Consider the following 27954-nt stretch of genomic DNA (forward strand, 5'->3'; position numbering starts at 1 on the left):
TTCCTTTGGGGTCCTTGTAAAACCATTTGCCTCCCCAGCGAAGGAATCGAACCCCGGTCTCCCGCGTGGCAACGTTTCGCCCACACAATGAACGAAACGTTACCATTAAACGTTCCATATAACAGCATTTGCATCTGCTATTACATAAACGAAATAAACACAGTATTTAATACAAGATAATTGTTGGATGGTGGGCCGTGTTGTCCCTTACAACGTAACAACACCAGTGACTCCTGCGTCAGTCTGGCTCACTGTGTTGGTCTCTTACTCTTCACCGGTGTAGCCACCGCTTCTTCCTTACCTAATTTACAACGTTTCTTCCCTTCCATGTGGCGGAAGTGAAGCCCTTTCCTTTCCTCCTTTAGAATTTACAGGCCAGATTGAGTGTAATATTTGGTGTTAAGAGAGCTGGGAGTGATACGGCGTCAGGCGTGGTGGCCCTCCACCTAAACAACAAGCTTAATTCACTAAGTATGTCTTATTTTGCTTTCATATGTAAGTTTTCTGGATTTTTACAATGGTGTTGAGGGCACACTTGTCTTGTGGTCGCCCACGTGTGGTACATTATGTTGATTTAGCATAGGATAACCCGGATAATGTGCCATTTCCATAGGGGTCCTTCAGGTTAATCAACAAGACACATGTGTAACACTGAGGTATCTTTATTGGCGAAACGTTTCCCCTGCACAGCAGGCTTCTTCAGTCGAATATATGTGATTATAATACTAAAGACAGGGGAAGTGTTGAGTTAATTTCGAGGTAACCAGTTTCTCAGTTTTCTTAGAGAGCGGTCAGTCCCTTAGCCTAACTTAACTGAACAAATGGAGTGACAGAGGGATGATATATTTTAATGTTGATAATGGAAGTAGAAGGAAGCGAAATCTGACCTCATAAAGAATATGTATAGGGCAAAAGTATACTACTGTCACTCAACAAGTTTTGGCCATTATTATAGTTTGAAGTGTACAATATTAAGTTGCTTTTATAGTTGAGATATTATTTTGTCATGCAAATGGTAAAAAAAGTAATGTAACCTAAGGTAACTTATGTAACCCAACCTAAAATAACCTAATGTAACTTAACCTTGCACTATTGGTTCTGGCACATCTTTATTTACATTCGATTAGGTGTGTGACATAACACTGTACTAAACATTTATTGACTCAGATTCACTATGCAACCAAAATAAATATCCTCCAAAATAACAATTCCACAAGAAATATTAATTTCGTGATGCACGTAGGTTGTATGTAGCTATTGTAAAATGCAAAGTACTGCCCGAGTTCTGCCGAGTAGTAGACGGAAACCTTAACCAAATATTAATTGTGTGGCAAAATTTCTAGTGCTGTATCATACAAGAAAAGTATTTGATTATTATTAATAAAAAAAAACTGTCCAGCCAGATCATATTCAGTAAATGAAACTATGAGAAATGCATGTCTTGCACTGGCTAAATATAAAATAGTTTCTAAATAGTATTTGAGTGGAAAGATGTCATAAAAGCCATTTACAATGCAATTATGGCCAAACTTGAAACATGCAACTGTTGTGTGGTGTCCACATGTAAAAAGACACGTGGATTACATAGAAAAAGCTCAAAGAAAAGCTACAAAATGGATCCCAGAGCAATAAAACATTAGTTACAATGAAAGGGTAATAACACGAGATGTCCATGCTGGCTGAAAAGAGGAAAAGAAATGATCTGAAAACAATATGAAAGAATAGATGAAGTTTTAAGCAGTCTATCTTAACAGGGCTAACAAGAAGCAATAGGTGTCAATTAATAAAAAATATGAAGTCAAAGGAGTACTGAGGAAACTTTTCTCTACAAGTAGAGTGATAGAAGAATGGAATAAACTGAAAGAAGAGGTAGTAAATTTTACAACCAATGGAAATTTTTAAAAAGATTACATGAACATGTTAATATTAATGAAGACAGGACACCACAAGCATAGTTCTGCTCCTGTAAAATTAAAAATAGATAATTATTTAAATTTTTCATAATTATTTGCTAATTAAAATCTAATGCATACACAAGTTCAGCAGGGAATCCCATGTATGCTGTGGACATAGTCTTTATTTGTAAAGTACTATACAGCAAACCCTTGATTTAATAGACCTCATTATAATGAATTTTGGAACTACAGGACAAAATCTGTTGGATCAGATGGTGCAGAAACCACGGAAACATTCTGTTGGTTACCGAAATGTCCATTATTGTTGGAATTATGACACAACAATATCCCCACATTATAAGCTATCCATTCTTCCCTGTTAGTCCTTTAACTTGAGGGTTTATTATTATTTAGTTTAAAATTCCATGCAGATTTTTTTTATATAATACTTTTTTTGTTTTTAAGAATCTTCATTTTTGCTTAATTTACAGGCTTTCAAGATGGCTGATAGAAATATATCATGGGTTGAGAAGGCTGTAAACTTCAAGGAGTGGCTTCATACTTATTGTATGAAAAAGAAGCTTCATTCTGAATTTGTGGTTACAGCTAAAGGTAAATAACTGTACATTGATTAATAATTTATGGTTACAGGAACTTGGATACTATTATTCAAACATTTTCTTTATCACTGTTGTAAAGCATTGTTTCTGTTGGTTGGTTCTGATAAACCACTGGTAATCTGCCTTAAAGTATCTGTAAACCACCAGTTTTAGGTCCCTGTCAATTAATGGCCAATCCAAGTGTCCCCTAACAGATTCCTAGTGATATGTACAGTATCAACCAGTATCAAGCCCTGTTCTAGTTGTTAATCAGAATCAACGAAAATTTATTTTTTCAGGTCCAAAGTATCGTAATCCGCTATTTTTCTGTGAGGCACGTGTCTCTGGCTATGATTTCGTGGCTCATGGTAAATCAAAGAGCAGTAAAGTTGCTCAAAATGATGCAGCCAAAGAATTATCCCTGTACCTTATCAACAATGGAGAGGTGCCTTCATATGAAGTTCCAACTTTACTGGTAAGATGGTTATTTAAATTTCACTTTTGGAACCATATTGAGAATAATAACTAAATAAATATGAGGACAAAGAAATTTGTTTATTATTAATAGTACATACATGTCTAAGATAAAAATTGCACACACTAGAAAGCAAGGGCATCAAGTAGTAGCTTGGCAGTATTATTTGGACATTATTTACTGTGCTTACCTCAAAACATTTTTGTCCTTAGCGTATAGTGAGTGCTGATTATATTTATTGTAGGGAGTCTTAATAAATGAAGAATGGGTATAACTGAAAAGCTGCTGTATTAGCGAAATGCCGTAAAGTGGGGCCTGCCAGTATTTATTTTTAATGTTTGATAAAGATGAAGTATAGTGCTAGAAATCATGAGTTTTCTCTTGTCTTGTGCAATTCACAAAGGAAACCATACTTAAGAGGACCCTTTAGACAATGTTTTGGTCCATGGTGGACCATTATCAAGTCACTTGAAAATGGTCCAGGACAGACTGAGTTGTCATCTAAAGCTTCTTCTCTTAGTGTGGTTTTTTGTGAGTAATTCCTGCTATTTCTTTTTAACCCTTTGACTGTCACAAGCCCCTTTCTGAAACTCATTCTATGTCGCAAAATTTTTGGAAAAAAAAAGAAAGAAAAAATTTTCTTATGAAATGATAGAGAATCTTTTCCCGATGGTAATGACACCAAAAGTACGAAATTTGGTTGATAACTCACGGAATTACGCTCCTGCGAAGTTAGCGGTCTCAGCAACATATGCGGATTGGCAATTTCACTGACTTTGAGCCCTGTTTTTGGTCAATTCTATTGTTCCAGTTGACCAAACTCATAGCTATTTCTTTAGAACTCCATTTTTTCTATCAATTGAGTACAAGAAACCGCCCATTTACCGATTTGAACTACCCAATAAAGTGGTCAGAAATTGGCAATTTGGCCAATTTCACGCAAATTAAAAAAGATGCCAATTTCAAAATAGGGTCCAGAATAAACAGTGTAGACATTCTTGGCACTAAAATAACATATCCTCTGTTCATTAGTCACGTCTCTACGCCCCTCTTATATTACTAATGCTTTCTCTTTTGATTTTTTATTCATACAAAAAATACAAAATTTACTGTTATGCAGACTACTGCATTATTGTAAAAATGGGATAAATAATATCAGTGCACTAGTGAAAGAATATTAGACTCCCCAGTTGACGTGTATTGGACATGTGGTGTTATTTGCTTACTCTTGAACATTGGTAAAAATCGAACATTTCCGCTACTTTGAGCTCAATTTCAAGGTCATTTTCATTGTGAAACTAATCAAAATCATATCTATTTCTGCAATATGTTTTCCATTTTATCACGTGAGACCATGAAAATGAGAATACAAAGATAAATACTATATGAAAATACAACACAAAGTCGGCGTTTTAATTCACTGCGTGCTGCAGGATTTTTTTTGTGGTGCACACTGACCACACAGACCCATTCTCTCACATGTGGGCCTACCAGCTTTCTCCTGCTTGATTTGAAGCCGCTAGAATTATTGAGTGTATGTATACGTCCGAAACACTGGCTCATAAGACGTATATATACGACCAAAACAGTCAAAGGGTTAATATACCAACTGTCTCTTACCCAGGTAGGGTGACCTAAAAATAGGAAACATATTCATCATTTATTCAAACGCTGTCTTGCCAAAAGTGCATAGACAATATAATTCAAATGAACCTCCAGACTACATCATCCCATCCCTCCTTCAAAGTATAGGTGCTGTACTTCCCACTTCCAGGAATCAAATTTGGCTAACCAGTTTCCCTGAAATCCTTCATAAATGTTGTGTTACTCACATGAACCTGTTAATTTGAATGGTGGGTAGGGATGTACAAGTTCAGCAGGTGATTTTGATAATACTGTTGTACGTATTACCTATGCACTTCCAGAAAGACAGGGAGTGAGTGATGGTCAGTGTGTTTCTTGCAACCACATGCCTTAATTGGAAATTACCCATTTAAAAGAAAATGCATTTTCATGTGCACAGTAAATATCTTGTGGTACCGTAGTTTTTATATTGTGCAAGTACCAGGGTAATCTTAATTAGCTAAAATTATGTATAAATAAAATGCAATTTATTTTTAACACTGGACTTCTCTCACCGAGGTTGGGCAACTTAGAAAAAGGAGAAACAATTTCATTGTCCTTCATTCTATGAATGTCTTAACAGAGGCACACTGATACTACAGTTCAGATACCCCCTAAACTGCAAATATCCCCATCCCTCCTTCAAAATGCAGGCACTATACTTTCTGCCTCTAGGATTTAAAGCTGGATAACTGGTTTCCCTGAATCCCTTCACAAATGTTACCTTGTTCACACTCCAACAGCTCATCAATTTCCCAAAACCATTCACCTCCACTTCATCCTATCTAAAATGCTCTCACATGCCTGCTGGATGTCCAAGCCCCTTGAACACAAAACCTTCTTTACCCCTCCCTCTAACCTTCCATCGGGTGACCCCTGCTCTGCCTTCCCTCCACTGTAGAGTCATACACCCTCCAAGTATATAAATAAAATACAAAACTTGCAGTATGTATTGGAATGTAGATACGATATAGGAAAAAAATTGAGGGTATATCCTATGAAAAACTACAATGCTTGTTTTATCACTTTTTGTCATTGCCCTGCTAGAACGTACATTTGTATTAGACTGGTATGATTTGATTGTTTATGAAACACATTTTGCATTTCATTATATATTATATAATGTACTTGTTAGATGAAGGCTCTACGTGAAAGTGAGAAAAAGAAGGAGGAGGAAGTTTCAAGTTCTGGAGGAAATGTTGATACCACAAACATGGAATGCACACAGGAACGTAAAGCTACAGAAGAGGTAAGCTTTAGATTTGAATACAGTATAACAATGTTAAAATATATTACTGTACTTACAGTACATACAAGAGACACATGCAACACTTTGACATCTTTATTCCCTAAACTTTTTGCCTGTGCAGCAGCAGGCTTCTTTACTTGAACACAGAGGTGACTAAAATAATGAAGATAGGTGAAGAAGGGATGGAAGTGTTCAGTCCCACAGCCTTAATACAAGTGGAGAAGTAATTTTACGGTGCTCATTCGCTCCGCCTTAATATAAGTTGTTCTGTTCCATAGCATTTATCTCTCTGAAGTAATGGCACATTGATGGAGCTAGTATATAGAGCTACCCTTCGCACATTCCGATTTTCACACATCCCTTCCTCAGCACTGTATGATCTTTTAAGATTTAACCTTAAGTTGACTTTAGTAATAATAATACTAACAAGAAAAGCTGAAAAAAGATGCAGCTAAATTGAATGCTACTTGGAAAAGATGAGAGATGATAACCACACACAATATTACACAAGGCTAGGAAAAAATGGATTAGGAAAATTTCTTATCACATTCCACAAGGAAAACAAGATCATATGTATGAATTGAGAAAGAGAAGTTGCCAAAAGGATAATAGAAAATTCTTGATTAACAGGCGTGTTGAACAGCATAATTGGTTACAAGAGGAGGTAGTGCTGTAAATATCGTATACTTTTGACAGGTAGGTAAATACTGTACAAAAGTTGGGGAACCACAAACATTGGTCTGCTCTTGTAGCTACAAATTCGTAGTTACTGGAGTTTGTGGAACAGGGTTGTTCCTCGCAATGTAGATCTTATTATGCAAGCTTTAATCTAGATAATTTCTCTTACCAGGCTGAAGAGGAGGATCCTACTGCAGTTATTCATGGTAATTGGACACTTGCGAATGCAAGATCAGGTCTCAGCAGGTTTCTTCGTGCAAATGACCTCAAAGCTGATTTCAAGTACAGGGAAGTTGGTCCCGAACATTTGAGGTAAGGTAGTTGATGAAATTTTAATTTGTTATGGGAAATGTGGTACTGATATTATAGAGAATGCTTTAAGGAACAATACTTTTGGGGCATATCTTTTTGAATATCACTCTCAAGGAATGTTCTTGTGATCGCTTCCAAGGATACATGGACTTTTGTTACTCTCAAGACAGGTGACATAACTTCATAAAATTAATTAAATTAATAAAATTTTAATGAAGAGCACAGTACTTTATTATACTTCAGTCTACCACTGAAGGCCTAAGTGAAGAGTGCTTTATATTTTGGCCTACCATTGAGGTTTTCATTGGTAGGCTGAGATATGCAGTGCAATTCTCTTCTGTCTGTTTTATCTATGAGGGCTTGTTTGTGTCTTTGACCAGTGTTTATTATATTCATGTGTTTGTTTATAGGAATATGTTTACAGATGATACTAATCTTTCTTTCTTTCTTTCAACACACCGGCTGTATCCCACCGAGGTGGGGTGGCCCAAAAGGAAAAACGAACGTTTCTCCTTTTACATTTAGTAATATATACAGGAGAAGGGGTTACTAGCCCCTTGCTCCTGGCATTTTAGTCGCCTCTTACAACACGCATGGCTTACGGAGGTAAGAGGAAATAAACAAGAACAAGAACTAGAAAGAAAATAGAAGAAAACCCAGAGGGGTGTGTGTATATATAATTGTACATGTATGTGAAGTGTGACCTAAGTGTAAGTAGAAGTAGCAAGACGTACCTGAAATCTTGCATGTGTATGAGACAGAATAAAAAGACACCAGCAATCCTACCATCATGTAAAACAATTACAGGCTTTTGTTTTACACTCACTTGGCAGGGCGGTAGTACCTCTCTGGGCGGTTGCTGTCTACCAACCTACTACCTAAAAGATGATAACTAATATTATATGGAAAACAAATAATAATAATGACTACAAATTCTTACAAAAAGAAAAAGCTTGATTAAATTAAGAAAATGGAATGATTGATGGATAAGAATTTTGTGTTGCATGTTATGGTAATTGGAGAAAGCAACAGATGGTTATATGAAGAATGTAATGATCTGTTTGCAGCTACAGTGGCAGAGCTATGCTTATTTAGCTATATTTATTTATTTATTGCATCTTCTCTGAAATAATATATTTGTGTATAGTACTGATTGTTTATACATTTCTTCATAACAGGAGTTATGTGGCTGAAATGTCCTTCTATGTGAAACAGATTCAAAGAGGTATGTATTTTATCATAGGTACTTAATTGATTTTTATTAATGCATTTTCTCAAGATTGCATTTCTTATTTTTTCCTACATGTCTATTTCTCACCTAGACAGAGTAATTCAAAGAAGTAAACAATCACCATCACTCCCTCCACCTCTTCAGAGTGTAGACACTGTACTTATCAGCTTCTAATGCAGAACAAGCCACATGGGGGGATGGAAGTCGATAGCCTTAGATCTTTTGTACTCTTGTGCATCATCAGCAGCTATGCACTGTTGCAAGACATGGTAACCCATGTCACTCTGTGACATGGGTTATCACTTGCCTTGCCTCATTGAATTTCCCCTCCTATCTGTTGCCGACTTGCAACATTGCATAGCTATGCAATATTATATAGCCCCTGATGATGCAGTAGAATGCAAAAAATCTAGAGCTAAAGACTTCCATCCCCATGTGGCTTGTTCTGCATTTTTAAGATTGACTGTTTGCAATTGTATTGCATTATCAACTTCTAAACGTAAAGTTTGACTAACTGGTCTCATAGAGTTAATTCCTAGATATTTTTTAACGCACCCTCCATCTCCCACTGAGGCAGGGTGACTAAAAAGAGGGAATGCTTTCATAAAGTTTTTCTTTTTAAATTTAGTAATTTATACAGGAAAAAGAGTTACTATCCCCTTGCTCCCTACACTTTAGTCGCCTCATATGACATGCATGACTTATAGAGGAAGGATTCTTCTCTACCATGGAGTTCCTAGATATTACAAGATTTCATAAAATAGTGTATCACAAGGTACACTACTCATTTCTGGAAACAGGCAGAGGCTGAACCCATGGTTAGCCAGTCCTGAAACTAACAGGCCTGTGGTCTGGCCACTAGTGAGAGGTTAGCATGGGCCAACAAGTCTTTATGGATGAATCTTTCACACACATGACATAGATGAGATCAAGCTGAAGACCCCTTTATAGCCATTGTCAATGATTCATGAATATTATAATATGATGATTGTAAATAACTTAAGGAATGGGCAGGGTACATTACTCCTAAAACTAGCAGATTAGTTTCTCTGGTTCTCTTAGTTGTTTATAGTTTTGTTTTTTAAATATTTGAGTCATATTCTGCATTATGTGCTATAGGAATATCTCTTGCTGACTCTTGCTCAATAGTGATACAGTGGAACCTCAAAAATCGAACTGCTCCCAACACAACCAATTATGTAAGTGTATTTTTGTAAGTGCTTTTATAAGTGTATTTTTAAGGGTCTGAAATGGACTAATCTAATTTACATTATTCCTGATGGGAATAAATTCATTCGGTAAAGGCACTCGAACAGACTTCTGGACCAAAGAAAGTTCGATATTTGAGGTTCCACTGTACCTACTTTCTTTACAATATTACTGTTCAAATTTTTTCATTTTATATTTTATACCCAAAGTTGTTGAGTAGCAGTTAATATGCATATTAAATACTGGAAGTAGTTTTTGAAGTCAAATATTTATCATAAATTAGCAAGAAAAATAAAGAGATGTTTATGTTGAGGCATAGGCTATTAAATTATGAAAATTGGTTGTAATTTTTCATATTGTTGTTTGTGCCCATGGTTCTCCCAGAACAAGATTTGCTTCTTAGGAAAATTTAACTCTTAACAGAATAATTAGAAGTTTTGTAGTATTAAATGAGAAGTTGTTCACATTATGTGCACATTTTATAGATATTTCTTTGTTTTGTGTAAGAAATACTGGGGACTGAACTGCCATTTTTGCAATTGCAGGTTTTCCTTATAAAAATTGTTACTGTATTTTGCGGCTTATTAGACGCATGTTTTTTCCCCATAAAATGTCTCCCAAAACCACCCTGCATCCTATAATTGTAAACTGAAAGTCAGTGACAGGAGCTATAAGTCTGGGGTGTGGGGTGGGTTGTAGCTCTCCCAGTTACGTTTGATGCCGAGCCATTGAAACTAAAACAAGTCTTATAAGCCGCGAAATATGGTACTTTAACAGTATACTATTCTAATTTTGTCAGTCTTATGTTTATATAACACTGACATCAAGAAAGGTGTACTGACATCAGTGTGTACTGTAGGCCCATATTGAGCTATATTGCCAGTCTCTTAATTCATCCCCTTAATAAAGGTGACTTGTTGCCATTGAGATTTTTATCTAAGGAATGGGATCTATCTTTTCCTGGCATGAATTGAATCTGATTGCTTCCTATGCTTCCCTCTATGGGTTTAGCACTTCTCCATTATATTAATAATAATAATAATAATAACAATAATAATAATAATAACAATAATAATAATATTGCAGTTGGAGGCAGTGGAGATGTCCTGTCTAAGGGCAATGTGTGGTGTAAATATTATGCAGAAAATTCGGAGTGTGGAAATTAGGAGAAGGTGTGGAGTTAATAAAAGTATTAGTCAGAGGGCTGAAGAGGGGTTGTTGAAGTGGTTTGGTCATTTAGAGAGAATGGATCAAAGTAGAACGACATGGAGAGCGTATAAACTTGTAGGGGAAGGAAGGTGGGGTAGGGGTTGTCCTCGAAAAGGTTGGAGGGAGGGGGTAAAGGAGGTTTCGTGGGTGAGGGACTTGGATTTCCAGCAAGCGTGCGTGAGCGTGTTAGATAGGAGTGAATGGAGACGAATGGTATTTGGGACCTGACGAGCTGTTGGAGTGTGAGCAGGGTAATATTTAGTGAATGGATTCAGGAAAACCGGTTATTTTTATATAGCCGGACTTGAGTCCTGGAAATAGGAAGTACAATGCCTGGACTGTAAAGGAAGGGTTTGGGATATTGGCAGTTTGGAGGGATATGTTCTGTATCTTTATATGTATATACTTCTAAACTGTTGTATTCTGAACACCTCTGCAAAAACAGTGATAATGTGTGAGTGTGGTGAAAGTGTTGAATGATGATGAAAATATTTTCTTTTTGGGGATTTTCTTTCTTTTTGGGTCACCCTGCCTCAGTGGGAGACGGCCGACTTGTTAAAAAAAAAAATATTTACTATTTAGAGTGACATCTAAATTGTTCTCTCTGTGGACCTCTGCAAAAACAGTGATAGTGTGAATGGTGGTGAAAGTGTTTCTTCTTTTTTGGGTCACCCTGACTCGGTGGGAGATGGCCGGCATGTTAAGAACATAAGAAAGAAGAAACACTGCAGCTAGCCTACTGGCCCATGCGAGGCAGGTCCAAGTCCCCTACCGGCTTAAGCCAATGCCCCAACCTAGTCAGGTCAGGTCACATTCACCTAAGGAAGGAGCACAGCATCTGACCTAGTAGCACAAGCTAGTCAGGTCCAGCTTAAACCCACACATACCTACTCATGTATTTATCTAACCTATTTTTAAAACTACACAATGTTTTAGCCTCTATAACTGTACTCGGGAGTTTATTCCACTCATTGACAACTCTATTTCCAAACCAATGCTTCCCTATATCCTTCCTGAATTTAAATTTTTCCAGCTTAAAGCCATTGCTGTGAGTCCTGTCTAGGCTAGATATTTTTAACACGCTATTTATATCCCCCTTTATTTATTCCTGTCTTCCATTTATACACCTCAATCATCTCATCCCTAATTCTACACCTTTCTAGAGAGTGCAAATTCAGGGCCCTCAGTCTATCCTCATAGGGAAGATTTTTGATACATGGAAAAATAATAATTAATAATAATAATAATAATAATAATAATAATAATAATAATAACAATAAGATGATAATCTGTTAATTCATATCACTTCATCCACAGAAATTCGTGGAGAAAAACATGGGCCCAATAAAAGAGCTGCCAGTAGAAACTGTTGTCTCTCAATTGTCCAACAACTTTATGAATTGAATCTACTTGAGCCATTTTCTAAGAAACTGATAGATTTCCACCTCAGACCATATCAAGTAGCCCTCTCACCTGAGCTTACAGCTATGATGGATTCTGTGATACAGATTACAGGCATCCAGCCAGTTCAGCCAGTAAGTATTGAAAACTTGAATTACTGACTAGATTCCCTGACAGGTACAGTACTCCGTTACAAAATATTATGGGGAAAAGACTGTCAAATGTTTAGGAAACTCAAAATTCCTCACATGATAACAGCATGGGTTGAGGAATGGCATGTTTTGTCTGACAAACCTCAGGATCATGAGGGACTGTGATGACCTGAAAGGAGAAAGGGTGTGTGGACTTCATAAACCCTTGTGTAGCCACTTCTACTGCTGCTGTTATTATCTAAATAACTGCATTAACCAGATCTAAATTTTTTTCTACAGACCTACATTTACTGTTGACATACTTTATGATTTCTTAACTAAAGTACTATATGTCCAATTTGCTACAACAGCTGTGATCCCCTCCCTCTCATTTCTGCTAATTTCCTTTCCTCAACATCTCCATTTCTCCCTCTGCCATTTTTTATCTCTTATGAGCTTGATACTTGTCATTTATGGTAGTTTACATTTCTCCAGAATAATGATCCATCCCAGCCCAACAATCTGGTTACTGATGTTAAGCTGCCTGAATTTGAGGCATCTGAAGTCCCACAATATACTGGTGGGGTGGTGTCCTGGTCTCCGCCCCAAAAAAACTGGAATGCATGGACCAGCTGTACTCTGGATGAGGGTCCATTCTTTTCAGTAAGTATTAAAATATTTTGTAAGTTTAACATACAGGTGCATTTTTAATGTAAATGTGCCGCATCTTGAAGAATCCAAATATAAATATTTGTTCATAAATAATTATCAAGGGAGCAAGGGGCTAGTAACCCCTTCTCCTGTATATATTACTAAATGTAAAAGGAGAAACTTTCGTTTTTCCTTTTGGGCCACCCCACCTCGGTGGGATACGGCCGGTGTGTTGAAAGAAAGAAAGAAAATAATTACCAAATAAAATGCAAAGTAGATTGTGAAGTTTCTTTTATGAACAGTTATTTAACTTCTGTCTTAGATGCAAATATAGCCATCTCACAACCATTCTAAATATTTGATCTCATCTTCAATTTCCCAGTGTTAATTGGTTAAAATGATGTAAATCTATTTAACATTTAAATGCTTAGCATTTAGTTTTGGCTCATAAAAAACAAGGAGATAATGTTCTTTTTCTCCTCAGCTCAGCTTGGATGAAATTAGTGCTGACTTACAGGAGGCTCAAAAGGACTGCTCAGAGTCAGTGACTGAACAAAGGGCCCAGTTACCTGTATATAAAGTAAAGCCAGACATAATATCTGCTATTTCTGAAAATCCAGTTACTATCATCAGGGGAAACACAGACAGTGGAAAGACAACTCAGGTAGGTATTAAAAAAGAAATTTACCTCATTGGCTGTCTCCCAACAAGGTAAGGTAATCTGTAAGAGGAAACATATGCTATCATCTATTCAATCACTGTCTTGCCAGTGTTCAATATGCTGACATCACAATTCAGGTGACCCTCAGACTGTAATATCCTCACCCCTTTTTCAGAGTGCGCAGGCACTGCTCTTTCCACTTCCAGAACTCACAAGTCTAGTTAACCAGTTTTCCCTGAACCCCTTCATAAATGTCATCTTGCTCACACTGTTAACAGCCCATCTATTAACCCTTTATGTTAGGGACATATGTACATGGGAGATCGAACTATGAGCTCCTTCATATATTTAATACTTTTGCATTCAAATGTTTGCCATTTTAAGCCTCAGCTCCACTGTGTTGCTTGCCTACCACCTCCTCATACCTAAGAAGAAAGTTCTGGTTCATGCAAGTCCACACAGAGCATCATGGGTAATACTGCCTCAGTAGGATATGTACACTAGAGGTGACCATTTTGCATCAGATCTTTCATCTTCCAGTTTCACACCTCTTCTTAAAACCCCCTGATATTTACTTATCTTACAAACCCTTCTATAAATATGTGAGATCGCACATCTCTAAGTCCTACTTTCACTATGTAATAGTACCCCCCTCTCTAAAACATGCTACAACCTGAACTTTGCTATTTGCAACATCTGCTACATTGCTTCTCTGTCCACCTTATCAAGTATCTTCTCAATTCATAAATGCAAAAAAAAGCTCCTTACTCTTATTTAAGTACTGTATTGCTCACTTGTATTGAGTGTGGTGAAAGTGTTGAATGATGATGAAAATATTTTCTTTTTGGGGATTTTCTTTCTTTTTTGGGTCACCCTGCCTCGGTGGGAGACGGCCGACTTGTTGAAAAAAAAAAAAAATTGCTCACTTGTATGTTTCAATGTAATCACCAGATCTACACATTCCCTACCATTCCGAAATCCTCCTTGTTCCTTTGCATTCCTACTTTTTCTCTAACCCTTAACTATTTCAGTAATAATTCTACTGTATAATATAGTAAGAATTTTAATTGGTCAAGAAAATACACGAGTGTTACATGTATGGAATATATTTTAAGTAAGTTTACAATATGTACAGTAAAAGGACACAAGTGCAACTCATGTGACATTTTTATTGTGGCGACGTTTCGCTCTCCAGGAGCTTCGTCAAGCCGTTACCTGGAGAGCGAAACGTTGCCACAATAAAAATGTCACATTAGTTGCACTTGTGTCCTTTTACTTTACATATTGTCGGTAATTCTACCAACTTTGTTACAAGTTTACAATAATTTAATAATAAACAAACACAACAAAATATATTTTTTTCATTAGGTTCAGAACGAATTTTGCGAAATTAACAGTTTGTTTATTCCCTAACTGCATGCAACAAACTTTGGGCAGACTTAAGCTAGGAATAAAACTACATGTAATAGTTTTTCTTCAGCTAGTAATCTATTTGTAAATTTATATATACATGTATAAATTTCAGATGAGTTTAACTTGTATGCAAATATACTACATAGTGTATATAAAAATACTTTACATAGTAATACTAATCCTGATAAATACATCTTGATATTAGCAAAATGGCACTTGAGCATAATAATCTAAGTCAGAAATGTAGAATGTAAGCATGAATTCATGCTGGCAATGTTTTACAAACTGCATCCTCAAAATTCTTCTTTCAACAAACCTGCTGTATCCCACTGAGGTTGTGTGGGCCAAAAAGAAAAACAAAAGTTTCTCTTTTTAACTTTAGTAATGTATACAGGAGAAGGGGTTACTAGCCCCTTGCTCCCGGCATGTTAGTCACTTCTTACGACACGCATGGCTTATAGAGGAAGAATGTTGTTATCCTCGAAATTATGTACGTACTATAAAATAGTTTGGAGTTGCATTGTTTCCTAACTGTATGCATTTCCTCACTCACAGGTTTACCAACATGTGTACTGTATAGTAGTTATAAATAAGAAGTCTCTGTTCATTATAACTTCATTTTCTTTCAACAGGTTTGCCAGTTTATCTTGGACAACTACATTCAGTCAGGATCAGGAGGCTGTTGCAATATAATTGTCACACAGCCTCACTCTATATCTGCGGTGTCTGTTGCTGAACGTATTGCCTCTGAACGTGGAGAAGAAATTGGTAATAGTGTTGGATACTCTGTAGAGTTAGAATCGGTGCTTCCAAGACCATATGGTGGTATGTGGTTCTGCACTGTTGGAGTTCTGCTGAGAAAGTTAGAAGCTGGGTTGAGAGGTGTATCTCATGTGATTGTTGATGAAATTCATGAGAGAGATATCAACACAGACTTCCTTCTGATTGTGTTACATGACATGGTAAGTTGATCTTCAAATGTTATAATCATTAAACTCAGTTTTTTTTCTTTGAATGCACTGGCTGTATCCCACCAAGGCGGGGTTGCCCTAAAAGAAAAATGAAAGTAACTCAGTGCTTTTTATTAATTTATACTGTAATATGGTAAGCTGTTTTTCAGATGTTATAATTATTAGATTCTGTTTTTACTTTTGTAATATATCTTTGTTGTCCAACATGATATGTTAAGTTTTTCTTCAGATGTTATAATTACAGCCTCTCCTCACTTAGTGACATACTCGTTTACCAATGACTCGGGCTTACGAGGGGGCTCTCTGACCAGTGTTCATACCTAAATAATGTATATTAGAGCTGATTTCCTCTATTCTGTTTATAACAGTATACAGTACACTACTGTATAAACATTTAAAAATATACCAGAAATGTTATAAAAGGTACAAAGGTGACATTAAAACAATATCAAAGATGGTTGACACAAACCCACTACCATCACAGTATGCTCCTCACTTAGTGATGAATTCGTTTACCGATGTGGTCTTAGGAACAGAACTCCGTCATTAAATGAGGAGAGGCTGTATTAGAATTTGTTTGTGTTTATAAAGTACAGATGTTCCTTGCTTTATGATAAGAACATAAGAAAGGAGGAACACTGCAGCAGGTCTGTTGGCCCATACTAGGGAGGTCCTTCACAATCCATCCCACAAACAGAATATTTGCCCAAACCAATTTTCAATGCTACCCAAGCAATAAGCTTTGAGAATTCTATTTACTCATGTGCAAGTCCCACTCAAATCCAACCCCTCTCACTCGTATGTGTATCCAACCTAAATTTGAAACTACCCAAGGTTTTAGCCTCAATAACCCTACTAAGCAGACTGTTCCACTCATTGACTACCTTATTACTAAACCAATACTTTCCCATATCCTGTCTAAGTCTGAACTTGTCTAATTTGAATCCATTACTATGGAATCTCTCTTGGAGAGATATCCTCAAAACCTTATTTATATCCCTTTTGTTAATACCCATCTTCCACTTATACACTTCGATCATCTCCCCTCATTCTTCATCTTACAAGTGAATGTAATTTAAGGGACTTCAATATTTCTTCATATGGAAGATTTCTAATGCTGTGCGATGGTTCGGCTTATGATATTTCGACTTTACAATGGTGCGATAGTGAAGCATATTCGGTAATGTATTGTACTGTACATTTATTGACAGGTAAGCTTGTATTCATTTATTTACTTTTGAATAATACTGGTATTTAGTTACAGTAATTATTTGTTGCAGTTTAAAAATTGTAGTGTAAAGCACCCTTCTGGCAAGACAGTGATGGAGTGAATGATGGTGAAAGTTTTTCTTTTTCGGGCCACCCTGCCTTGGTGGGAATCGGCCAGTGTGATAATAAAAATAATAAAAAATACTTATTCAGTGACTATAGTTATTTATTTACTTATATTCATATTCAACTTGTGATATTTTCAACTTAAATAACCCGCACATAGAAGAGAGGAGCTTATGACGATGTTTCGGTCCAACTTGGACCATTTACAAAGTCACAGTGTGACTTTGTAAGTGGTTCAAGTCGGACTGAAATGTCGTCGTAAGCTCTTCTCTTCTATGTGTGGGTTATTTGCGTATTGTTCCAGTCATGGTATTGTGCCTTTTTTTGTTATTTTCAGCTTACGGTGGGTTCATTGAAGTGTAACCCTATCGTAAGTCGAGAAGCACCTGTATCCCTGTTTGGATACCTCATAGGTTGAGCCTGTTTATTTTATTTTACCTTTCACTCACAGTGTTTCTAGTTAATAAGGTTTCCTCTTAACATTGGACATTGTAGCCTTCTGATAGAAGAATGCATGCGGGAACTGCCAGATCATAGCATTGATGGACATATTAATATATTGTACTCTTCATTACAGGTGCGTGCTTTCCCAGACCTTCGCATTATTCTCTTGTCTGCTTCCATAGACATTTCACTCTTCTTGGAATATTTTGCCAACCCACATGTGATTGAGGTACCAGGGCAAGCTTTTCCCGTACGACAGTACTTTTTGGAGGACTGCATTGAACTTATCAAATTTACACCTACTACAGATTCTGATAGTGATTGGAATAGAGTGGTTAGTATTACTTCAGATACTTTATTAAAAATTGCTTGTCTGAAATGGTATAGACCATTCATTTATTTAACTGCTACTGCAAAGGGAAGTCTCTGTTAGAATTACTTTCTGTCATTCTTGCAGGATAAAGATGAGGAGCTGCCAGGAGAGGAGCCAGAAGAGAACCTGAATATTGTCAACTCAAGTCACTATTCAGATAGCACTAGAAAATCTTTGTCTGTCATGAATGAAAAGGAATTAAATTTTGAATTAGTTGAAGCTTTGCTGAAATATATATATACACTCAGCACCCCTGGAGCTGTTCTGATATTCCTTCCTGGCTGGGATGTCATCTTTAATCTTATGCGACATCTTGAACAAGATCCAGTTTTTGGTAAGTTTTTGTTATCTACTTGAGTTTATGTACTTTGAGTCTGCATTTTCACTTGTGATTGACTTGAATAAATTAAATTTTTAATATTTATTCTAGTTCCTGTATAAAATTGGTTTATTCTGCATTGTTTTTTAGCTCATGTCACTTTTTACTGCCTTTTTGAAAAGTATTTTCTGAAGTTTTTATGCCTATTGGATGTGAAGTTTCCATTCTCGTCTCTGTTGTTCCCTGCTTCAGGTGCCACAGATCTGCATAAAAAGCATCTTAGGTTCAAAAATTTAATTTCACATAAGAACAGTGTAATATACCATTAGAAAGCTGAGGATCTGTAGTTGATAGATCCATTTGCAGAATAAAAAAATTTACTTTAGAAAAAAGTTTAAAGTATTTATTTAACTTAAAAACATTTGTTCAATTTTGCATGTTCATTTTTGCAAATTTCTTATCAAGTTTAAACTAAATAAGTGAAATTGCTCAACATTCATTTTCATGGTTGCACATACGAAAACAGTGATCTTTTGTGTGAAACCCTTTCAATGTCCAAACCTTTGAAATCAGTATTGTTCCCAGTTTTTTTTTTTTTTTTTTTTTTTTTTTTTTCAACAAGTCGGCCGTCTCCCACCGAGGCAGGGTGACCCAAAAGAGAAAGAAAATCCCCAAAAAGAAAATACTTTCATCATCATTCAACACTTTCACCACACTCGCACATTATCACTGTTTTTGCAGAGGTGCTCAGAATACAACAGTCTAGAAGCATACACATATAAAGATACACAACATATCCCTCCAAACTGCCAATATCCCAAACCCCTCCTTTAAAGTGCAGGCATTGTACTTCCCATTTCCAGGACTCAAGTCCGACTATATGAAAATAACCGGTTTCCCTGAATCCCTTCACTAAATATTACCCTGCTCACACTCCAACAGATCGTCAGGTCCCAAGTACCATTCGTCTCCATTCACTCCTATCTAACACGCTCACGCACGCTTGCTGGAAGTCCAAGCCCCTTACCCACAAAACCTCCTTTACCCCCTCTCTCCAACCCTTTCGAGGACGACCCCTACCCCGCCTTCCTTCCCCTATAGATTTATATGCTTTCCATGTCATTCTACTTTGATCCATTCTCTCTAAATGACCAAACCACCTCAACAACCCCTCTTCTGCCCTCTGACTAATACTTTTATTAACTCCACACCTTCTCCTAATTTCCACACTCCGAATTTTCTGCATAATATTTACACCACACATTGCCCTTAAACAGGACATCTCCACTGCCTCCAACCGTCTCCTCGCTGCTGCATTTACCACCCAAGCTTCACACCCATATAAGAGTGTTGGTACTACTATACTTTCATACATTCCCTTCTTTGCCTCCATAGATAACGTTTTTTGACTCCACATATACCTCAACGCACCACTCACCTTTTTTCCCTCATCAATTCTATGATTAACCTCATCCTTCATAAATCCATCCGCCGACACGTCAACTCCCAAGTATCTGAAAACATTCACTTCTTCCATACTCCTCCTCCCCAATTTGATATCCAATTTTTCTTTATCTAAATCATTTGACACCCTCATCACCTTACTCTTTTCTATGTTCACTTTCAACTTTCTACCTTTACACACATTCCCAAACTCATCCACTAACCTTTGCAATTTTTCTTTAGAATCTCCCATAAGCACAGTATCATCAGCAAAAAGTAACTGTGTCAATTCCCATTTTGAATTTGATTCCCCATAATTTAATCCCACCCCTCTCCCAAACACCCTAGCATTTACTTCCTTAACAACCCCATCTATAAATATATTAAACAACCATGGTGACATTACACATCCCTGTCTAAGACCTACTTTTACCGGGAAATAGTCTCCCTCTCTTCTACACACCCTAACCTGAGCCTCACTATCTTCATAAAAACTCTTTACAGCATTTAATAACTTACCACCTATTCCATATACTTGCAACATCTGCCACATTGCTCCTCTATCCACTCTATCATATGCCTTTTCTAAATCCATAAATGCAATAAAAACTTCCCTACCTTTATCTAAATACTGTTCACATATATGCTTCAATGTAAACACTTGATCTACACATCCCCTACCCACTCTGAAACCTCCTTGCTCATCCGCAATCCTACATTCTGTCTTACCTCTAATTCTTTCAATTATAACCCTACCGTACACTTTTCCTGGTATACTCAGTAAGCTTATTCCTCTATAATTTTTACAGTCTCTTTTGTCCCCTTTCCCTTTATATAAAGGGACTATACATGCTCTCCGCCAATCCCTAGGTACCTTCCCCTCTTTCATACATTTATTGAACAAAAGTACCAACCACTCCAACACTATATCCCCCCCTGCTTTTAACATTTCTGTCATGATCCCATCAGTACCAGCTGCTTTACCCCCTTTCATTTTACGTAATGCCTCACGTACCTCCCCCACACTTACATTCTGCTCTTCTTCACTCCTAAAAGATGGTATACCTCCCTGACCAGTGCATGAAATTACTGCCTCTGTTTCTTCCTTAACATTTAAAAGTTCCTCAAAATATTCTCGCCATCTACCTAATACCTCCATCTCCCCATCTACTAACTCCCCTACTCTGTTTTTAACTGACAAATCCATATTTTCCCTTGGCTTTCTTAACTTGTTTAACTCACTCCAAAATTTTTTCTTATTTTCATTAAAATTTCTTGACAGTGCCTCTCCCACTCTATCATCTGCTCTCCTTTTGCACTCTCTCACCACTCTCTTTACCTTTCTTTTACTCTCCATATATTCTGCTCTTCTTATAACACTTCTGCTTTGTAAAAACCTCTCATAAGCTACCTTTTTCTCTTTTATCACACCCTTTACTTCATCATTCCACCAATCACTCCTCTTTCCTCCTGCACCCACCCTCCTATAACCACAAACTTCTGCCCCACATTCTAATACTGCATTTTTAAAACTATTCCAACCCTCTTCAACCCCCCCATTACTCATCTTTGCACTATCCCACCTTTCTGCCAATAGTCGCTTATATCTCGCCCGAACTTCCTCCTCCCTTAGTTTATACACTTTCACCTCCCTCTTACTTGTTGTTGCCACCTTCCTCTTTTCCCATCTACCTCTTACTCTAACTGTAGCTACAACTAAATAATGATCCGATATATCAGTTGCCCCTCTATAAACATGTACATCCTGGAGCCTACCCATCAACCTTTTATCCACCAATACATAATCTAATAAACTACTTTCATTACGTGCTACATCATACCTTGTATATTTATTTATCCTCTTTTTCATAAAATATGTTCCCAGTGCCCACTTAAAAAAAAAAAAATCCTCTAACATGGTACAGAATATTTTTCTGAAGTTAATGACACCAAAGTATGAAGTTTTGATGTAGCTCTTATGGAATTACACAAGTGCAAAGTTAGCAATCTAAGTGCAATTTATGCATCATTTATGCATCAGCAATTTTGGTCACTTTTAATCTGATTTTAAGCTAATTCCTTTGCTCCGTTCAACCAAATTCTTATCTCTTTCACTAGTATGTCTTCCTTTCTATCAGTTGAGCTTGAGAAACTGCCCATTCAGCTATTACAACTATCCTTTAAAGTGCACAGAAGTCAATTATTTGGCCAATTTTACACAATAGTAAAAAAATACTACCAGTTTAAAAATAGAGTGCAAAATAAATAGTTTAGACATTTCTGGCACTAAAACATTTTCCTTTGTTCATTAATTACATCCCCAGTTCTTCCCTATATATTACACTTCCCTTCTATTTTGAATTCATAATCACATAAAAATAGAAGATTTACTCTATATCCCAGATGTCCAAGCTCCTCACACACTAAGCCTTACTTTTCGTAGGGCAACCTACCTCGCCTTCCCTCCACTTCAGATTTATACACCCTCCAACTCATCCTATTTTGCTCCATCCTCTCTAAATGTTCAAACCCCCTCAACATCCTCTCCCCAACCCTCTTCATACTTCTTTTAGTGATCAGGTGTCTCATTCTAATTTCTAATCTACGAATTCTCTGCATAATATTGACACCACACATTGCCTTCAGACACGACATCTCCACTGTCTCCAACCTCTTACTCGCAGCAACATTCACAAACCCCTTCTTCACACCCATAGAAGAGTGTTGGCACCACTATACTCTCATACATTACCCTTTCTGCCTCCATGGATAATGTCTTTGTCTTCCAGAAAAGGTGAACCTTGGTTATGTCAAATCTACCAAGCCTTCTGACGTGTACACATTTTTAGTTTTTAATGTGCAAATTAGGCAAAACTCATTCAACTTCCTTGTTATCAAAATGTTGTCGTGTATTAACTAGAGTTTCTATTTCCTAAGGGACACCCCAATACTGTGTGTTACCTCTGCACTCGCAGCTTCCACGAGAAGACCAACGCAGAGTGTTTGACCCTGTTCCAGATGGTGTTAGAAAGGTAGTACAGTTTCAATAATACATCACATGCAAAAACACTGTTTGTAATACAGGTATTTAAAAAATTGTATACTAATTTGCTTCTTAAATAACTACAGTAGATAATGTCTGATTATTATTATTCCTCAGATTATCCTGGCAACAAACATTGCTGAATCCTCAGTCTCCATCAGTGATGTTGCATTTGTGATTGACTCATGCAAATCAAAAGTGAAGCTCTTCACATCACACAACCATGTAACCAACTATGCAACACTGTGGGCCTCGCGTACAAATCTAGAACAGCGCAAATGTAGAGCTGGAACAGTCAGGGCTGGAATTTGTTTCCATTTGTGCACTAAGGTATTAACTACTGTAGTTTTTAATTCATTTGCTGGTCATAAAATGGAATTTCTTGCATATAAGTTTCTTTGAATAATTAACATACATTAGGTTTCATTATTTAGGATAAGTTTTGATTTGATAACTTTGATTCATGGTAGCTATTTCCAAAGCTTTAAATATGTGTAATAATGTTATTCATAAATATACAGTACATTTAGTAAAATTTTTGGTGGGAAAATGTTATTGAATAAGAATATTTCCTATGAAATTCATAGCATTATTTTAGAACTGAAACTAATCAATATAAAATTATAATACAGCCTCTCCTCACTGAGCGATGTACTCGTTTATCGACGCCTTGGACTTATGACGGGCTCTCTGACCAGTGTTCATACCTAAATAATGTATATTAGAGCTGATTTCCTCTACTCTCTTTATTTCAATATACAGTACACTATAAACATTTAAAAATATACCATAAATATTATAAATGGTGCAAAGGTGACATTAAAACAACATCAGAAATGGTTTCACAAACTCACTATCATTATAGTATGCTCCTCACTTAGCGACAAATTCGTTTAATGACGTAGTCTCAGGAATGGAACTCCGTTGTTAAATGGGGAGAGGCTGTATACTGTACCTGTAGTACTGTACCCTTCTGCAGCATTAAGATGATACATTAAAACATGCAAGACACCCATCCAAGCCTAGTAGTGTCTAGTAACAAAAATTGTACATAATGCTAAACTGTTACACAAAGTGCAGGAGTAAGACAACTCTCAAAACTCATTTAAGGTACAGTATATCAAAGGTGTCCAGTCACCCATGTGGACATATATACGTATACATACTGTACATTGCACCCAGTTTAAGGGTTAAGAAATTCATTACTGTAATTTGATAGATAATAATATTTGTTACTGTAGCATATATGGGTGTGAAGCATGGGTGATGAATGTTGCAGCGAGGAGAAGGCTGGAGGCAGTGGAGATGTGATGTCTGAGGGCAATGTGTGGTGTGAATATAATGCAGAGAATTCGTAGTTTGGAAGTTAGGAGGAGGTGTGGGATTGCCAAAACTGTTGTCCAGAGGGCTGAGGAAGGGTTGTTGAAGTGTTTCAGATATGTAGAGAGAATGGAACGAAACAGAATGACTTCAAGAGTGTATAAATTTGTAGTGGAGGGAAGGCAGGGTAGGGGTCGGCCTAGGAAAGGTTGGAGGGAGAGGGTAAAGGAGGTTTTGTGTGCGAAGGGCTTGGACTTCTAACAAGCATGCGTGAGCGTATTTGATAGGAGTGAATGGAAACAAATGGTTCTTAATACTTGACATGCTGTTGGAGTGTGAGCAAAGTAACATTTATGAAGGGATTCAGGGAAACCAGCAGGCTGGACTTGAGTCCTGGAGATAGGAAGTACAGTGTCTGCACTCTGAAGGAGGGGTATTAATGTTGCAGTTTTATAAACTGTAGTGTAAAGCACTCCTCTGGCAAGGCAGTGATGGAGTGAATGATGATGATGAAAGTTTTTCTTTTTTGGGCCACTCTGCTTTGGTGGGAATCGACCGATGTGTTAATAAAAAAAAAAAAAATTTTGCCCATTTTGCCCATTCAGCATCAATATTCTAATTCTTTTGGGTTATATAATGTAATTTTTTCATAAAATATCTTTATATCAGGCTAGATATGAGAAACTAGATGAACACACAACACCAGAGATGGTCCGCACACCCTTGCATGAAATAAGCCTCTTAATTAAACTTCTGCGTCTGGGATCTATTGGAGAATTTCTGTCCAGAGCAATTCATGCACCACCCACTGATGCTATTACTGAAGCAAGGGCTACATTAAGAGGTGAGGTTGAACTTTTTTTTTTTTTTTTTTTTGCACTGTATTTGTTGAAGGAAGTTAATAACTTTCGGCTAAAAGTAAAAGGAACGCAGTAGTAGTTATCCATTACCATTGACTATACTCAGTCATCTACTTCAGCAATTAATCACCAGCTTAACCTGAGGAAAATGATGGCAGGTTACATTTGCTTCTGAGAAAGCAAAAATCATTGAAGCAATTAAGAAGGGTATTATCTTAATATGTATTACACCATTTTGAAGTATGAGAAGCTTCTTTGAGGACTGTTGTAAGACCTACTTAGGAATACTACTCTTCTATGATTACCTCCCATTGTGCCAGTATTGTACTTTTCCACTATCTTAAGTTTAAAAGTACAGTGGAAGAAAGCTTGTAAAGCCTGAGCTTATCCACCTTCTGATAAATAATACTGTTTAATAAAAAAAATTGTGCATTAATTGTCTAAAGGTATATGGGCAAGATCTGTTAACTTCACTGTGCTCGAGTGAGGTTAACCTGTTTGATCCAGAAAATCTTTAATCTAAACTGTATTTAACTCAAATTTTATGAAGCCTTGATCACAGACAAACTAATTATTGTATTAAACTATTTTCAGAGATGAAATGTTTGGGCAGTAATGAGGAACTAACTCCTCTTGGACGTATCTTGGCAAGATTACCAATAGATCCCCATTTGGCGAAGATGGTGATCCTGGGTTGTATCTTCTTTTGTGGTGATGCCATGTGTACTCTTGCTGCACTCAACACTACTACTGAAATTTTCATAATGTGTAAGTTAATTATGTATCCCCCAAAAAGGAATAAAATACCTACCTATTTTGTTCCTCAAAGATTTTTTAAGATTTAAAATTCTACAATCTTACAATAAAAGAAATATTACAAAAAGTGCAATTTGTAGTAAATCCTTGATTAACAGAACCCCCAAAAACACAAACTATAATTTGATTCGCACTGAAAACTTCCCTGACACATACGCCATAATTTGCAAAATGCTCAAGACTTGAAACTCTGGGTAGCTGTGCAGTAGTTTGTGAGACCATTGTTTCTTAGGAGAGGTGCAGCATCACACTTTGTTGTCATCATACCTACACTGTCTACAGTGACTTTCTGGAAGCGTGGCATGACTGTCCCATTGTGTTTATTGAGTGATTTTAGATCTTATCAGTACCCTATTTCATCTCTGGATATTAGCTAAGGTACCCAAAAGGAATATTAGTGATGCTGAAAGAAGAAAATGAAGCATGAAATTCCGACAGTTTCTAAGAAAATTGAGGTACTGTTAGATATGCTTCGAAGTATGTAGGAAGGTGGAAGGGAGTGCATGAAGACAGGTAACTCATTACACTAATTGCACATTTCCATCCCTTTAATTTACAGTTATTTACCTACCCTAGCTCTCTTATTGAATTTGTTGGTGATTGATGATAGTGTGAAAAATTTATTAAATGAGATAGATTTGTAAGAAGCAGTATGCATCTATATTGACTAAACTTATTGGGTACTGTTTTATATGTATGATAGATCAGCCATTAAAGATAAAAGCAGTTCCAAATATGTATACTCTAGTATAATTAACTTAAGAGTTGATGGAAAAAATCCCTTTTTGTTTCACACATAAAAGTGCACCTACACTACATTAACACACTCAGCCTTCTTTGAAGTAGAATACAAGAGAGTTCAAGGTTTGAAACCAAGCAGACAAGGCTTTTAACAGTCAGTGAACCCATTCCAATGGGATATATAACATTGATCATAGGGCACTTGCACATGACAATAGCTACACAAGTCTTGGTTTGCTTATAGTACACCAGCATGGAAAATTTAAAGTCAGTCAGATGAGGCCTTATCAAGTTACTACATATTTATTTACTACTATGCAGTATAGGGAATTAAAGGTTATTTGATGTTAGTGTTTCAGCAAAATGTAACCTTAATTACCCTCAGGGATCAAAAGCCTAACAAACCTCTGTCATCCATCATCCTCTAAACATGCCCATACGATTTGAGAGTGCTTCTTTCCAGTGCACTTTATTAATGTTGTATTACTGTCAGGTGAATAATGAATGGTAGAATATACTAAAATCTTTGCTTCATTGCAGCTCCAGAATCACGTCGGCTTAGCCAATTTCAGCGTGATTTTGCTGGCAATCGATACAGTGATCACATAGCCACTTTAAGTGTCTTTAATTCATGGTTGGAAGCCAAGGCTGAAGGAGAAGAAGCTGAGATAAGGTTTTGTGAGGACAATAGAATTTCTCTACCAGCACTGCGGGTTACATGGGAAGCAAAGGTAAGATATAAGGAATACTTGACTATCCATCGTGAATGGTAAAGGGTGGATGCTCAGATATTGGAACCATCAGTTAAGAACATCAGTATGAGTATTTTCATACTATATTTCAGTAAATTTTATTAAAAATATTGAGAAATCACAAAATATACATTCATTAAATCTTAATAAAAGTAAGAATAATCACATTTCCCTATTCAAATGTGCCAAACAAAGAGAAACCAACACACACCAAGCAGCTAAATACCAAATATTGGTGCATTGATACAATAATAAGTGAGAAAAAAAGTACATCATGTTCCTAAATTGTAGAAATTTTTTGCTTTGAAGATAAATAATTTTGTCTACAGAATCAACTGAAGGAGTTACTTGTAAATGCAACTGGATTCCCAGAAGAGTGTCTTTTGCCTCAAACATTCAACTTTTATGGATCAGCAGACCCCAAGTTAGACATTATAGTGGGTCTTGTAGCGCTGGGACACTATCCAAATGTCTGCGCTCACAAATTTAAGTTTAAGGTATGCAGCATTCTTATAGTTCACAGTTTGATATGTAACTTTTTTGTACTGTGGTGAAATTTTGTTAACAGTCTGTTCCTTCCAATGTTTCTTTGGAATATTAGAAAGCACTATAACTTTTCTTGTGCTAAATGATACAAGATATGATGTAATCATTTGCTAACCAACTTAATATGTGGATATGTTACATGACTTAACCCATTCAGTAGCCATCATGTAGAACCACACCATTGAGGCCAGGGTCCCTCAAGTAGTTCTATATCGTGAGCTCAGGTCACTCGTATAACCTGTGAGTTGTAAATT

The 27954-nt window shown here is 36.7% G+C and overlaps 1 protein-coding gene across 1 annotated transcript in view; it reads left to right on the forward strand.

The window, feature by feature from the left end:
• Positions 1 to 205: 205 nt before the first annotated feature.
• LOC128699969 (ATP-dependent RNA helicase A protein) overlaps positions 206 to 27954 on the forward strand; it is a 43366-nt gene continuing 15617 nt past the window's right edge. The window contains exons 1-18 of the mRNA XM_053792817.2: positions 206 to 471; positions 2387 to 2507; positions 2794 to 2969; positions 5728 to 5841; positions 6692 to 6831; positions 8010 to 8056; positions 11798 to 12015; positions 12508 to 12675; positions 13148 to 13327; positions 15370 to 15699; positions 17621 to 17821; positions 17945 to 18194; positions 22560 to 22654; positions 22783 to 22995; positions 24655 to 24829; positions 25440 to 25613; positions 26943 to 27133; positions 27484 to 27651. Of these exons, the coding sequence (XP_053648792.1) occupies positions 2396 to 2507; positions 2794 to 2969; positions 5728 to 5841; positions 6692 to 6831; positions 8010 to 8056; positions 11798 to 12015; positions 12508 to 12675; positions 13148 to 13327; positions 15370 to 15699; positions 17621 to 17821; positions 17945 to 18194; positions 22560 to 22654; positions 22783 to 22995; positions 24655 to 24829; positions 25440 to 25613; positions 26943 to 27133; positions 27484 to 27651 (2952 nt within the window). The 5' untranslated portion in view covers positions 206 to 471; positions 2387 to 2395. The remainder of the gene's footprint in view (positions 472 to 2386; positions 2508 to 2793; positions 2970 to 5727; positions 5842 to 6691; positions 6832 to 8009; positions 8057 to 11797; positions 12016 to 12507; positions 12676 to 13147; positions 13328 to 15369; positions 15700 to 17620; positions 17822 to 17944; positions 18195 to 22559; positions 22655 to 22782; positions 22996 to 24654; positions 24830 to 25439; positions 25614 to 26942; positions 27134 to 27483; positions 27652 to 27954) is intronic.

Source organism: Cherax quadricarinatus, chromosome 64 (genome assembly GCF_038502225.1).
Source record: "Cherax quadricarinatus isolate ZL_2023a chromosome 64, ASM3850222v1, whole genome shotgun sequence".
Classification (NCBI taxonomy): Eukaryota; Metazoa; Arthropoda; class Malacostraca; order Decapoda; family Parastacidae; genus Cherax; species Cherax quadricarinatus.